The sequence below is a fragment of the Amphiura filiformis genome, chromosome 12, assembly GCF_039555335.1.
Source record: "Amphiura filiformis chromosome 12, Afil_fr2py, whole genome shotgun sequence".
NCBI classification, from domain to species: Eukaryota; Metazoa; Echinodermata; class Ophiuroidea; order Amphilepidida; family Amphiuridae; genus Amphiura; species Amphiura filiformis.
In genome coordinates this window covers 45,908,186-45,924,569 of record NC_092639.1, presented here as the reverse complement: position 1 = coordinate 45,924,569, position 16,384 = coordinate 45,908,186, and the positions used below count along the sequence as shown (strand labels likewise).

The following is a 16,384-nucleotide window of genomic DNA, read 5'->3' as shown; positions in this document are numbered from 1 at the left end:
CTATACCTTATAATTAAACTTGAAGTTTTGACCTATCTCCTGCAGAAAAGTAGAGTGAAAGAGGGGTGCTTTAAAACTACTTTTACAGGGGGTGCTAATTTAATAATGACAGAGTGCCCATTTTACAGTGCCCCTGATTGGCTAATTAGGGATGAAATCAAAACTCGACCGGTAGTTGACTGCTGGTTCTGTCCAGTTTCTATTGTTCTAAACAACCGGCGGTCAAACGCTAGTCGCGTTTTGGTATCATCCCTCATATGAATTGGAATGTTATATGAAACATTTCATACGTATTTTTACAATCATAATTCAATTCTTACAATATAACTTTTTAGTACAAATTCACATCACATCACAATTTTCATGATAAAGTGTTAAATAAGAAATGGTTAACATACAAAGTATGTTCACACAACAATAATAAGTGTGGATAAGAAGAGACAGCCGAGCCATGTGTTTGAAAATCCTGTTAATTTTTTCGGGCCCAAACTCCGATATAAAATTTGCATCTTATGCCTAAATATGAAATAACCATGCTACCAGTAACATAGCCAGCTGGGGTGGGCAGTGGGAAAGAGTGTCCCTGACTAACAAGGCGGTTCTCGAACCACGAGTCTCGCCTGCTTTCGCAACCGCCTGCTTTTGTGATTACTTTTGGTCGAGGTAAATGAATTTGGCGGTTATCGGCTAGGCACGATTATCTGGCTGATGGTGACTGTGCCCACCAAGTTTCATGCCCATGCAACAGTTTTTACTAATTTGACCCCTGGTGACCCTGAAATGACCTTCCAAAACGTTGGCTCTAAATGTTGACTGTATCCACTAAGTTTCATACCCACACGGCAGTTTTACTAATTTGACCTCAGATGACCCCTGGTGGCCTCGAAATGATCTTCCAAAAATTTGGCTTTAAATGTTGACTGTACCCACCAAGTTTCATGCCCATCCGACAGTTTATACTAATTTGACCTCAGATGACCCCTGGTGACCTTGAAATGACCTTCAAAAAATTTGGCTTGAAATGTTGACTGTACCCACCAAGTTTCATGCACATCCGATAGTTTTTACTAATTTGACCTCAGATGACCCCTGGTGACCCCGAAATGACCTTCCAAAAATTTGGCTTTAAATGTTGACTGTACCCACCAAGTTTCATGCACATCCGATAGTTTTACTAATTTGACCTCAGATGACCCCTGGTGACCCTGAAATGACCTTCCAAAAATTTGGCTTTAAATGTTGACTGTACCCACCAAGTTTCATGCCCATCCGACAGTTTATACTAATTTGACCTCAGATGACCCCTGGTGACCTTGAAATGACCTTCAAAAATTTGGCTTGAAATGTTGACTGTACCTACCAAGTTTCATGCCCATACGACATTTTTTACTAATTTGACCTTAGATGACCTCTAGAGGTCCTCAGTGACCTTGACCCACTAACCAATACAAACCGGTTTTGTCTCGGGTCAAGATGCACCCACCCATCAAGTTTGAGAAACGTGCGACTCCTAGTCTCCGAGAAAAAGCAAAACTTTAATCAAATTTGTCACACACGCACACACACACACACGCACGCACGCACACACATACATACGGAAAAGTGATTATATAGTCTCCTGCCTTATCAGGCGAAGACAAAAATGAAAGCAAAACGTGCCCCATGACAAAAAATGAAAGAGCAAACCGGCAACATAAAGGTAAAGAAAAGCGGCAAGGAGCCTGTTTTCTACCAAAATTCACCCCGATCATGTGCCATAATAATGTAAAATACTAATTTATTACACGCTATGTGCACACATTGTCCCAATAAAGCCTTGTTTTTGGAAGCTTGAAGACTTTATATGTAAAGTCTCTCTAAAAACCAGTATATGTATATATCCCACCAATAATACAAGTTCAAAACTAGAGTCAACAGACGCTGAATACAAGCCGCAATTTGACCCCTATAACTTGACCCCTGGGTTACGGATGGGGTCAACTGCTCTTGCATTGTGCTTAGGATGTCATAAGAAATATTCCTGGTGAATTTCAGCTTAATCGGAACTTATACATGGATTTTGATTTTTTGAAATTTTTTGATTGACCTTTTGGCCCTTTTAATGACCTTTGACCTCAATGAAAAAAAAACCTTATGTACACCGACAAAATGCATTGTTCCAGTTTTAATTAAAAATTCTAACATGTTAAGTTCTTGAGATAAAAATTCTTGAAGTTATTCAGCTAAAAACAGGAAGTGACCCCTTAATGACCTTTGACCCCCAAAATAAAAATACCATGCATACATCAGGTAACACTGATTCATGTATGATGGTTATATTATTCTGGTCTGTTTACATTTTGAGATAAAAATTTTTTTGAACATTTTTGGTTTTTGACCGGAAGTAACCCCTTAATGACCTTTGACCCCAAACCTGTAGGCATCCTAAAGACCCTGGCTAGTAGCAATGCATGTGTGCTAATGGCGACTCTCTGCTATATATTTTGTAATGTCCGTGGTTTTTCGAAAATTTTCTTCAAATTTTTCAGACTTTCCCCGGAAATGACCCCTTAATGACCTTTGACCTCAATTCTTTTAGGAAGTTTTAAGCACTGCCACATGTTGATTCATATGCATGAGTCACATGATCATTGCATGAAATTTGTGGAAGGAGTAGCATTTTTGTGAAATCACATTTTTGACCATTATAGCTAGGTCAAAGGTCACAGCGAGGTCAAAGTCAAATGGAAGGTTTGGCCTAGCCCAGTGGTCATTTGGGTCAACTTTGGTTGAAATCTGTCAATCCTTTGCGAAGCTAGATGCAGTTGATTGGTTGCCAGAAGAAGAAAGAAGAAAGAAGAAGAATTGAGAAGAGACAGAACAAGCCGACATCCGTCGTCGGCTTGTAATGATGCAGCCGGTAATGTTTTTTGGTTGTTGCCCCAAAAATGTTATGTTGCCCCACCCTGGCCAATAAAGCCTGCCCAAATCAACTACATTTATTCACATTACACTTCCTTGGTACATTTCTGCACTCCACACAGGATCAAATGGGCTATTCCTGTTGATATCCATACACCCCCTGTGGAGGTGGACATGACTTTAACCTCCCACACTGGGAGTGTATATTTCAAATGGAGTCACCCATTCAGGTAACCCCATCTGAAGATTCACACTCCCTGTGTGGAAGATTAAGGTCTTCTATAATTGGGGGTGTATGGATTTATGCTCAATGTGCCAAATCCACAGAAATAGAGACTCCTATACTGCCCTTGCTAGATATGGGGGAATAATTTGGGAGTATTCGGGTCATTGCCAACAGTAAGCTGAAGCAAACAAAAGCAATTATGTGCCAATTATACATATGTGTTTGTGTCCCTTCTTAGATGTTATCAGTGCATCGCAACATGTGTTTCATAACTTGCACCTACTTTGATGCAATCAGTACGTTTCGCCATGTGTTTCATTTTGCTCCTACAGTCTTTTATGTGATTTGTTCCGAAAGCACTCCCGAGCAAAACACAAATACCCCAAATTATTCCCTCATGCCTGAATAAATGAACGTCCTGGCTCTTCTCTATTTCTGTGACCAACCCTCACCACAAAAAACAAAAACAAAATTGAGGCTATAATGATGGGTCATTGAAGAGTTCAAACTCTCTCATCCATTGGATCTGATACAAAAGCCAATGCTAGCTAAGCATTGTATGTCTACCAAATATATTGGTAATGATGGGTAATTTAAGACTTCAAAGTCTCTCACCCACTTGGTCCTTCCTCTACAAAGGGCAGTGCTAGCTAAGCATTGTATGCCTACCAAATATATTGGTAATGATGGGTAATTTAAGACTTCAAAGTCTCTCACCCACTTGGTCCTTCCTCTACAAAGGGCAGTGCTAGCTAAGCATTGTATGCCTACCAAATATATTGGTAATGATGGGTAATTAAGACTTCAAAGTCTCTCACCCACTTGGTCCTTCCTCTACAAAGGGCAGTGCTAGCTAAGCATTGTTTGTCTACCAAATATATTGGTAATGATGGGTAATATAAGACTTCAAACTCTCTCACCCACTTGGTCCTTCCTCTACAAAGGGCAGTGCTAGCTAAGCATTGTTTGTCTACCAAATATATTGGTAATGATGGGTAATTTAAGACTTCAAACTCTCTCACCCACTTGGTCCTTCCTCTACAAAGGGCAGTGCTAGCTAAGCATTGTAAGCCAGTGATAGCTAAGCATTGTTTGTCTACCAAATATATTGGTAATGATGGGTAATTTAAGACTTCAAACTCTCTCACCCACTTGGTCCTTCCTCTACAAAGGGCAGTGCTAGCTAAGCATTGTAAGCCAGTGCTAGCTAAGCATTGTTTGTCTACGAAATATATTGGTAATGATGGATAATTTAAGACTTCAAACTCTCTCACCCACTTGGTCCTTCCTCTACAAAGGGCAGTGCTAGCTAAGCATTGTAAGCCAGTGCTAGCTAAGCATTGTATGTCTACCAAATATATTGGTAATGATGGGTAATTTAAGACTTCAAACTCTCTCACCCACTTGGTCCTTCCTCTACAAAGGGCAGTGCTAGCTAAGCATTGTAAGCCAGTGCTAGCTAAGCATTGTTTGTCTACCAAATATATTGGTAATGATGGATAACTTAAGACTTCAAACTCTCTCACCCACTTGGTCCTTCCTCTACAAAGGCCAGTGCTAGCTAAGCATTGTAAGCCAGTGCTAGCTAAGCATTGTATGTCTACCAAATATATTGGTAATGATGGATAATTTAAGACTTCAAACTCTCTCACCCACTTGGTCCTTCCTCTACAAAGGGCAGTGCTAGCTAAGCATTGTAAGCCAGTGCTAGCTAAGCATTGTATGTCTACCAAATATAGAGGGTTGACAAACAGAAGGCCTTAACTCACTTTTGGTCATTTTGAGAATCTGTAATACCCACAGATTCTTAAAATCATAAAGCCTTAACTCAATCAACTTCCTATTGCATCTATAGCACAATAATACTTGGTCACATTTCAATACAAAATATTATTTTACTCATTTTTCTCAAAAAGGCACTTTTTGAGTTAAGGCCTTCTGTTTGTCAACCCTCGATATATTGGAAATGAAGGGCAATTTAAGACTTCAAACTCGCTCAATTTGGTCCTCCCTCTACAAAGGGCAGTGCCAGCTAAGCATTGTGTGTCTATTGGTAATGATGGGCAGGCCAGTGCTAGCTAAGCATTGTGTGTCTATCAAATATATTGGTTCTTTGTTGTCTAACTCTTCTTTTCCATCTCTGTTGAGCTGATCCAACTCTATCGATGTAGGACTGTTGTCTTTGCAGGTCAGGTGGACCAATATCCTATATGACAACAATATGTAAAGTAGAGTTATTAGAGTTATATAATAGGTTATTCCTATCTTGGTCAAAAAAGTCCCAACATTTTTTTTTTGGAAAAGGTCCATGGAAAAATGGTCCTTTCTTCAAAATCCCCTCAAGTAATCCTGGTTATGCCCCTGTCTGAAGTTATGCCAAGGGCAAAGGACATGTTCCTCAGACTCATATAGTCATTTACAACGCTAGTCACTCACTGGCTATTGTTATACAATGCTCTCTCAGTCATTTAATTTGGCACTAGGCTCACTACACCAAATTCAGTGTTGAAATGAGCGACATTGTGAGCTACACCTTTTCACTTTAAAATAAATTTTCTCTTACGTGTGAAATGTTCTGATCTGGTAATTTAGTGTACAGCAGAGCCCTGGGTTAAAGCCATAATGTATGATTCCTTCAAATTTTAAAATTGTTATGCTGTACTCAAAATGCTGAAATAATAATTATCGGGAAGGGTTTCTGTCTGAAATAACAAGGTAAAGTGAAAGAAACCCCTCCTGGTTATTTTGGCCATTTAACATACAGTTCTATAGGAGGACATAAAGTAATAATTCATGAATTATGATTTTATGTCGAACTTTGCTGTGTTGACCTACAAACACAACTAATTTGGCTGGTTCCATTTAGGTGCAAGTTGGGACATGTGTAAACATTACAGAAAAATGCCAAAAGATCAAGGTTACAAATATGCCAAAAAAAAGGGTTTGAAAAAAATTAAGCAATTTCATATTATAAGATCATACATTATGGCTTTAAATGTAAGTGAAATGGACACCTGATAATATAATAACATTGCTAAGAAGAGGAAGTCAATGCAGATACCACATCATTTGTAGAGCTGCCTATAATTACATACCTCTTCTTGTAGCTGTTGCATCTGTGATTCACCACGTAGCATAGTGGGATCCAGTACCAATAATGCTACCAAATAAACTAGTAACACTGCTATCACTAAAATGATGAAAATTACAACTACCTGCAAAAGATAAAACAAAATAAGCAAATTCAAGCTATTATAGTATATAATAACATTTATCATGCTTCTAAGACCCAAGGTGTACCTACGGGGTGGGGGTAGGGGGAAGGACTAAGAGGCAAGTTTCCATTGGCCCATAATTGTCCCAATTTTAACCCATTTTAGTAACGGTTCAGCGAGAGGATTTGGAAATGTTGCCTCCATTGGTTTGATGGCCCGGTACAATGTATGCCCCCATGCAGATGGGTCTGTTTTTAATACAGAACTAGTGAAAAATGTTTTTGTGCAGTTTCATAGACTAAGCATTGTAAACCTGTCTTTAAAACTTAGTAAATTCAGTGAAGAGATGCATTTAGTAAGACTGATGATGATGATCAATGTTGAAGTTAATATGTTTGGCAAGTCAACTTTTATTCCTGATGCAAATCAGAAAACACCAACTTCAAAAACACACCAATGTACAATAAACTCCCTAAACACACCAAGTAGAGGTTTAAAACAACCCTTTCCTTGAAATAACAAGTTTAATCCCCCAAATGCGATTCACAAAATTCACATGCATTCTCTGCAAAGGACCAATTTTTCATGCATGTGTACACTATAAAATTTGTACTGTCTTTTGGAATTAGCAGGAGAGCATTTAACACCTCTTCTGGAGCCTTCAAGTTCAAGGAGAGCTGCTTAGAGCATTGACAATAGAATGTAAGGAGAGAATGGTCAACTAAAGAGAGCTAAAAATCACTCTCCTAATCAGATTTAAGGAGAGCAGTAGAGCAAGGCAGTCCCTGCTCCACCAAGCATCAAGATCACTCACCTGAATAGTTAATGTATTCCTGCTTTCATATTTACATTCACAGCGAAGACATTCACTTTCATTTTTATGCATTACAAATTCACATGTGCTGAAAGAAACAAAACAAATATATCAATAGAAACCATTGTATGCTGAAATTTGGAATAATACCGATTGGGAATTTCATTCGGAAGATATGACAATTTGTAATAATTCTGGTATACCTTCCGCACAAGTATAACCCTAATCCTAAAGGGGTAATCCCTAACCCTAAGCCTAACCCTAAACACAGGGTGCGCAGAGTAAACTAGAATTGCACCTAAAACACAGGATGCGCAATCTAGAATTGTACCGACAATTTTGTATATAGCTACTTGTTTTCATGTAAACATATGGAGGCGCTGTATCTTGGTTGGTGCAGAGTTGTAATTGTTGTGTAATTCCTCATTTTAGTCTCCAATGACACTTTTAACATGCATATTATGGGTACAAGAACAGCTTCCTTTGCTGTACTCAGGAATTGTTAAATTTCTATAATATACATTGTATGACACTTAATTTAGCTATCTTGATTTAAATGAACACTGAAATCCCTTTCATGGGTCATAATGGAATGGTTTGTAATGTATGCCAAGGTCAAATGAACAGAAACTGTGATTCTATTAAATATGCATACACAACCTGTTTTTGGGTGGTTTTTTTTGTGTGTGTCTTCTTCAAAATATGTGACATGATCAAGGGGAATGAGTCACATGTCGGCAATTTTCAATTAGAAGTTTTTTACATCATTTTCTGGCAGTTTACAAATGCTACATTTTGATGCAAACCCCATCAAAATGGAACATCTGGTTACCGAGTTATGAGCAATATATAATGGCTGAAAACAATATAAAACAAAAGAATTTGAACACTGTTTTTGCCAATATCTCAAAAACAATATTAGCGACATCTGACTCATTCCCCTTGATCATGTCACATATATTGTTTTGCAAACTAAAAGAGGTACATTCACAAAAACTTTCACAAAAATGGACAACACATTATTAGTCTTAAGACAGGCATTTTGGGGTAATTTTGCACCCGACGCATTTTTGGGCGGGTAAGTTATTTATTTTTTCGGGTATGGAGTGTCGCTGGACCTAGAGCTAAATGATAGGATCATTCATGGTTGACCTACAAAAAAACAAATTGTTTGTGTTTTTAATATGCAAAGTGATAATTTGTGTTCATGTCATATGCTATTAACCCTATTCTATTACCCCCTATCAATTTCGTGCCATATGGCATGAAATGGCTTAATATGCATGTAAAAAAATTATTTACACAAATAAGGTCTTATCTTTGGAATAGTTTTGATAATTTATCACTTCTCTATCAACAAAACACCTTTTTTCCTAATACAACTACCATTAACACATCATAAAATGGTTTAAAATGTTGGAAACCTGCATATTTTGACCATTTTTAGGCCAAATTTTGCCCTAAAATAGCCCAAAATGTCCATAAACTTTTTAAATATGGTCCAAAGTAACTCAGATTTTTTTTTATTATATGTAGAAACACGGCAGTGTATTTAAAACTGCATAAAAATGCCACATTGATGTACTCATGCACTTCAAAATTGTAAATGAAAATAATTTTTTGATCATATTTGGCTATGAGCTCATCAATTATTCATGAGTTAATTTGCATAATATTTACATAATTAAATATTAAACTTGTTTTTCTAAAAGCTTAAAGTCCAAGCTTGCCAATGGTATGCCACTTATTGGTTTTTACCCAACCAATAACACTGCAACGCAGTAGTTAAAATGATACCTCCACATCACTCAAATACCACTTTTGTGGGGGTAATAGAATCTGGGTTAATGATTTCAAAATGAATACAAATCCAATGCATTTTGAAATCATTAATAGAGTATGACATGAACACAAATGAACACTTTTCATATCAAAAACATGTAACTTTTGTTTTTTTAATTATAGGTCAACCATGAATGATTCTAGCATTTAGCTATAGATCGAGGGACACTCAAAACCCCCTAAAAATAAATAACTTTTAGACCCATCCTGTATATTGAGCAATTTTGAACTTGTTAAATACCCTGTTCAAGCACTAGCCTTGGATGATTTTTTTCATACGACAAGAATCCACTAATAAGATTCTTGTACTAAGCTTCTTGTAAAAAGATTTCTGAATCAAAGTAGTCTGTGCACAAGATAGTTTGTGAGAATCAAAGAATTTCTACATATCTTCTTGATTCTAACACTGTAGGCCTAAACAAATTTGCATCCTAAATTAGGCTGAATGTAATTTAAAGAGCCAAAGAGGATTTTCAAAAATACTAAATCTGAAGTTGAAGTAAGAGTTGGATAGACATCATCAGTGGCAGTCCCTATAGGACAGGCCACCCCAAGTTTGTACTTTACTATCCAGATGCCCCTAGTCAGTATAAACATATCTTTAGAAATCCTACTATTTTGGGATTTATGTCAAATTTGAGACATTTTTCCTCTCAGATTTCCATAGGCCTACCTAGTACCCACACTTGCTTTAGCCCCAGTTGCCCCTAAAAATCCCACTTATTTTGGGAGAAAATGTCAAATTTTAGGCATTTTGCCCCCCCCCCAGATGTCAATTCTGGTGCTGTTAAAGCATTTTCCACCCTGATGTGGCAGCGACATCAAAGTGGTGAGGCATCTGTTACACACGCGCATCTATGCGGCGTCTTTAAGCCCAGGGCTTAAAAGCGTGTACGCCAGCACTTTGAGCAAACACTAGTGATTTTAGCTATGCCCAATGAAATGCACACTGCCGTCACTACCACATCATGTGGAAAATAATTTACTAGACATGCTTTTTACTTACCACTTTGCAGGTAACACATTAGTTATAGTTGCGTTGACTGTCTGATTACTGGCTGGATCTGCCGGGCATACACACTTGCACCTCACATCTTCAAATTGTCCCTGAAACATCAGATGAGTTGAAAATAAGTCAAAATGCACTTGTATTAATGCCTTATCGCTGTAATCATTCCATTAAAATGCCCATGCCTAGGTGAAGCACCCACCCAGTGACTTTTCGATATGGAAAACATGATCGCATGAAACTTCATTTGTATTGGTGACGTATGACTTGCCCACACTGGGTATACATCATGGCCCTATTGGTTCCTTCCTCGAATCCTCGCCATAGGGCCATGACTTCCGTAGTATATTGCAAAAAGCACGGCACACAGATGCAGCCGAACCGTGAACTCATGTGACATGTCGCAGTTCCAAAGGTTCACCCTGCATTCATAAATACTCACATGTTCAGTTTTGTGATATAATCTTTAAAAATAACATGAAGACTTACTGCATCTCTTTTCTTCATTAAATCTGCATTTCACAGCAAAAAAAACCGAAATTTCTTCGCCACCATGGGCAGGGCCGGATTTACCTTTTTGGGGGCCCTGGGCCCGGCCAAAATTTGGAGGCCCTCAAACGCACTGTGAAGAAGGCATGTGCACTCAAGTGGGCAAGTTTTTCATTTGCGCGCGAAGCGTGCGAAAAATTTCAATTTTAGACTTTTTAAACTCAAATTGAAGCTGACCCTAAACATGGTGTTTTGCGGCTAAAATGGAAGATGCACACTGCACAGGGCAATTTTGGGGCCCCCCAAAATTTGGGGGCCTGGGCCCGGGCCCATCTGGCCCTATGGTAAATCCGGCCCTGACCATGGGCATGGCCACCGTGTTATCTCTATGAGACATTAATTTTTGTTATGGTGACGATCGCTAAAAGTCACAAGTTTGGTCATTTTAAATTACAGTTTTCAAATGTACCCAAAATTTCCACACATGCACCAAAATATATTTTAAGTCTTATCTTCATGTGAGGAACGGTAAGAAGTGATATTAATAAAATTTGATACTGAGTACCCTGGACCAGATAGGCTCAGGAGCCTCAGACCTGGAACTATACTTGATTCATTTTACCTTAACAGTCGCGGGGGTGTCCTTCGAACGTTCTTGAATGAGTCAAATAGGGCTCAAACTTACGCTAGAGTGAACACGATAATGCGATTGATTTCTCGTATAGGGCCTACTATAGACATTTTCTTTTTGTTGGCCGGCCGCTGAGCTGCATCTTTTCACTAATTATAGATACTTCATAACGTGTTCCCATGTTGAAAGTTGACAAGCTACATGTATTTCAACTTGCTTTAAAGAGAGCACAATTGAATGAAGACGATTTATTTGTGCTAGGATTTCATTTTAATATATTAAACTATTTTTTATTTTAATAATAACCCATACCTAACCAAGACAGGGGTAGAAATAAGGGACCATTTCCTGATAGCCATCCGGGCTATCTAGCCATTTTTTCTGATAGCCCTGAAGGAAATTCAATAGCCCTGAAAAGACATTGTTTTCGCACAATTCAAACCAATCGTTTGTTCAAATATTCAGTTATTAGTGAGTAACCCTTACCCCCCAGAACCCCTGAACCCCTGAAAGTGTTATAAATATGCACTCAAATCCTAAAATGAAGGGTTCTTAATCTCGAATCTGTCAAGTATTGAATGTACCGTTTTAATTAATTGGTATCAGATTTTGTGATTTTGGTTACAATGATGTGTTACCGGTATAGATTCATGGTATAAAAAATTTAGTTAAAGCCTGGCAAAAATGTGATCTCGCTTTTCACGCCACGCTTCTCGCCTGTAACCAACCATCTTGCTTTTTAAGAAAGTTCCCAAGCAGTTTACTTACTATAAAAGTGTTGCTTTATGCCATAAAAGTTCGCGAATTCCACAAAATGCAGTAAACTTGCAAAGTGCAGAATTCAACACCATTGGCACCACATGGAACCCATGCATTTCTCAATAAAAATGACATTTCATTGCAAATGAGTTCAAGTTTAGGCCAAATATTATGATATTTATTGAATTACTGGAGTATGATGACTATAAAACATAATTCAAGGGCAACTTTTGTCATTTTTTTCTTCTACGACCGATCATTGTGTCAGTATTTCACCGATGGCATATCTCTACACACCACCCACAAAGCATTTCTTTCCGATCCCTAGAATTAGAAAATTTTCCAACTCATGTACGTGTCATCATTCAGCACTGCAATAACTTAGCAGCAGTGGTTCTAGACAATATCGCAATCTGTGTAATTATGCGGTGGAGTGTATTTTATTTCTATTTTTAAATTATGTTACAATGCTACGGTGACTTCACTTCAACAAATGTCGTTACATTGCATTTTATGTTACATAATTTCTGGACAGGCCGTAAATATTGGAGATCGAAGCTTTTATTTTTCTTTCACAGGTTTTCATTTTTCTGCAAGCATGAAAACCCCTGTAGCCCGACGGGCTACATGGAGATAAAACCCAATAGCCCGACAGAAAACCTAATAGCCATGGCTATCGGGCTATCGCTTATTTCGACCCCTGCCAAGAACATAAGAAAATATTGTAAAGGCCTCAATGCCTTCTCGGCAATCTCGGGCCATAGTAATTTAAATTGTGAAACCGTAGAACGATCTGTTGGTCAGCAGATATTGAATAATCGCATCACATCAATTCAAAGCTACACCCTTTTTTGAAATACTGGTTACCAGCGACTTAAAATGAATTGACATTCTTATTCAATGGGTACGTCTTGTAAAGAATTCACGTAATTTGATTGGTTTTCTGGTGTATAATAATTAATATCTCACAATAGTTGATAGTGATATTAGTTAGAGGCGTACCGCCACGCATAGCGGCATGCATGCTTGTTGCTCCTCAATGATCGTGTGATAATGCGTTCGCATATACACATGCGAGCACTAACACGCGATTCGGCGGCTTCGATGTTCGCGATGGTTTCGTTCATTTAAAACAACAGGGATGTCCTCACAAAAGTAACTTTATTTTTTTGAAAAAAGGCAGTTTTTCTCGCAAAAATTACATTAAAACTGAATAAGAATGAGCATCAGCCTTCCCGTTAGTAAAAGCGTCATTGCGTCCAGGCAGTATTTTACAAATTTGGACGCTTAAGTTCACATGGCTAATCAAGTATTTTATGCGTCCATATCACATGCATGTGGATTGTGGACGCAGACAAAACTTCGAAATTTAATCATTAATTGATATAAAAATAAGACATTTTTATTCTTTTATATATTTAAGATAATAAAAGCCCCAAAATTTTGACCCACCTGCTGAAGAATTGCAGTAAATTCTGCAATATTTGTAAATGCAACGTCAGGAAATCGTGCACTTTTTGCAAGCTTTCCGTACGATCGTTGTTTGATGGGAAAGTCCCCATTGATCATGTTGATGCTTTGTTTACAAAGCTTGCTGGAGTGATGACGTGCGTCTACCGTGCAGTTGCTGTTTATTTAATTATATCACAAGCTGACAATATTCAGTTTTTAATGTTTTAAGTTTATTTTCTCATAAATAATCTACGTTTCCTTTATTAGTATTATTGTTACGATGAATAAAAGCAATTTTAAAGACAAAATCCAAATGATAACCTTTTTTTGTATTATTTGTGGTAGCACGTGTTTTAGCTTTTATAGCATCAACAACACGTTTTAAAATTAAAGAAACCCGGAAGTAAGAGTACGAAAATTTGCGAATGTTTTTGCAGCTGTTTCTGACCACGTTTCCGACCAAAACTGACACAGAAATGAGAAAAATTATCATAGCGACTGGAGATGGAATATCACGGCGAAAATGCACTTTTATTTTATTTTAACAATCAACATTTGATGAAGTGTAGACCCGGGGTACGGGTACGTGTGTTAGCAACAAGGGGCTGATCATGAAATTCCGCGGCGTTTCCCGGTATGATTGATTGAGAATTTCAGATGGACGCACAAAAATATGCCTGGACGCAAGTTTTTTTAACCTTGTCAGCAAACTTGCGTCACACATGACGCACATTTTTAAATCCTTAACGGGAACCCTGATGAGCATAATATTGGCCAGCCCATCCATGACACGATATTGGATAGGCAAAAGACAAAATCCTATCTTTTATTCTCTAAATAAAGTTAATTCTTTATTACTTCCGTGGTCCGAGCTGTGCGCCAAGCGTAGACGAGCGTAAACATGGTACACACAGAAGAAATAAACAATCACGCTGAGCTGATTGGCTGATCAACGGACTTGACAACAAGCCGGTTGACCCATTGGTCGTCGGCGCGGCGGGTAGTAGGTGACCTTGTCACTTCTACGCGATCACAATTCACCAGCGCGTACCCGGACCATGGAAGTAATCAAAAATTAACTTTAGTCACTGACTTTGCCCACGTAAAAAATTATTTAAGCTTACCTGCACTTCCTGAATTAAACACGCCCCAAATATGACCAGGCACACAACAAATACGGTATCTTGAAGCTTCAACATGTTGATTGTTGTATGTTTATTACATGTTACACTATTTTTAGGCTTAAAAAGGCTAAAATGACGTGAAAATATTAACACTTTTCCAACAACTTCATCTCGATATCGCATTTATTATTATTTTTGTCACCTTTGACCTCCGAGACATATAATTAATGTCTCCTTTACCAGTCGCTTTAATACAAGCAGCTGTAGCCTGACAAGGCAATAAACTGAATCTCGACCTACTCCCCTAAATTTGCACACGGCACAAGTACGATTCATTTCTCAAGTCTAGCGCGCGGTGCATGCAGTCTATAAATAAATCACGGTGTCATGCACGAAACGTTGCTACATTGCGTGCATTTCGCGGGGAATTTTGATGTTGTAGCCACTAGCCTACAAGTACAACATTTATGATATAACCCTGGATCTTCCTGCCTGGATTTATAATATTAATAATCGAAACAAAATCCCGGAATAAAATGCTTCTTTGTAGTTTTAATATGCGTAATTGAAGATGAAATAATAATATTTTATTATTTTATTATTTTTTAATAAAACGAAGCGAAGGTAGGCCTATCAACTGAATGATGGGAGGGGGGTTATACGCAAATAAAAATGATATCTCCCTATTTATAGGCTTTAGTATTTACTATTCAAGCTATAGGCCTAAGGTAGTCAAAATTATGCATAGGCCGTAAATGAAAACAATATTTTTTGAAACTTGTGCAGTATTTTAATTGGTTTGGTATTTAGGCCTACTTATTTATCTATTTATTAATTAATTAATCTATTTATTTATTTATTTATTTATTTATTTATTTATTTATTTATTTATTTATTTATTTATTTATTTATTTATCAATTGAATTGTTTAATTAAGAAGTAACAGTATCACAGACAGCTATACAGTGCTATACAGTGCTCGATACAGTGCTCGATACCAATAAATATCTGTGTCTATATTTTTTTTTTTTTTTTTTTTTTTTTTTTTGAATTGTTTAATTATATAGGATGAATTGTTTTCTTTATTTATTAGGCTGATTTTTATCTATTTCTTTATTCTGATGAGTGTAGGTCGGCTTCCGGGCTTCGGCTGGCCTGCATGAAGCAATTATTGTAAATAATAAATAGTAAATAATAAATCACCAAGTCTATTTTCAATGTATTCCAGCTCCCTTCTTGGTTGAGCACTTTACTGTGGATGATTTACCTTACTTGGATTGATTGATTGATTGATTTATTTGTTTGTTTGTTTATGTATTAGTTTATCAATTAATTGATTGTATATATTATGTATTTATTTATCAATTAATGATTTTTTTATCTATTTATTTCTTTATTTAATCGTTTTCATTTAATAAGTTAATTGATAACGGCTGCTTGCTTGCATTTTTGCTTATTTATTTATTTGTTTATTTATGTATTGATCAATTAATCATTTATTTATTTATTTATTTATTTCTATATTTATTTATTTGATTATATAAGTTTGTTGATTTGTTTATAACTTTATTGTTAATATGTTTGTTTATCTTTTCGTAAATTATATTATTTATTTGTTTGTTTAAAGGTTGCTTATTTTGTTGGTTTGTTTATCGTTTGTTTACTATTTTGTTGTTTACTATTTTGTTTGTTTGTTTAAAAGTTATTTTGTTTATCTTTTTGTTAATTATATTGTTTATTTATAAGTTTATTTATTTATTTGTTATTTTTGTTAATTAATTTGTTTATTTGTTTATTTTCATAAGTTTGTTTATTTATTGTTTGTTTATTTGTTTGTTTATTATTTTGTTGATTTTTTTGCATATTTGTTTATTCGTTTATTTATAATTATGTATGTTAATTTGTTTATTCGTTTGTTTGTT

At 36.7% G+C, this 16,384-nt stretch overlaps 1 protein-coding gene across 1 annotated transcript; it reads right to left on the bottom strand.

Annotated features, from left to right (window-relative positions):
• Nucleotides 1-4,919: 4,919 nt before the first annotated feature.
• LOC140166283 (proton-transporting V-type ATPase complex assembly regulator TMEM9-like) lies at nt 4,920-14,638 on the bottom strand. Its single transcript, XM_072189695.1, has 5 exons — nt 14,463-14,638; nt 10,005-10,105; nt 7,157-7,244; nt 6,223-6,342; nt 4,920-5,333 (listed from the first exon to the last, which is right to left on the bottom strand). Exons 1-5 carry the CDS (start codon nt 14,535-14,537, stop codon nt 5,202-5,204), a joined length of 516 nt encoding a protein of 171 aa, XP_072045796.1. The 5' UTR covers nt 14,538-14,638; the 3' UTR covers nt 4,920-5,201.
• Between the last annotated feature and the right edge of the window lie 1,746 nt (nt 14,639-16,384).

Excerpts from the sequence above, each read along its gene's own strand:
- LOC140166283 (XM_072189695.1), bottom strand. The coding sequence starts at position 14,537 with ATGTTGAAGCTTCAAGATACCGTATTTGTTGTGTGCCTGGTCATATTT. Across the intron at positions 10,106-14,462 it reads GTTTAATTCAGGAAGTGCAG|GGACAATTTGAAGATGTGAG; the intron begins GTAAGCTTAAAT and ends CTGATGTTTCAG. Across the intron at positions 6,343-7,156 it reads GGAATACATTAACTATTCAG|GTAGTTGTAATTTTCATCAT; the intron begins GTGAGTGATCTT and ends TATCTTTTGCAG.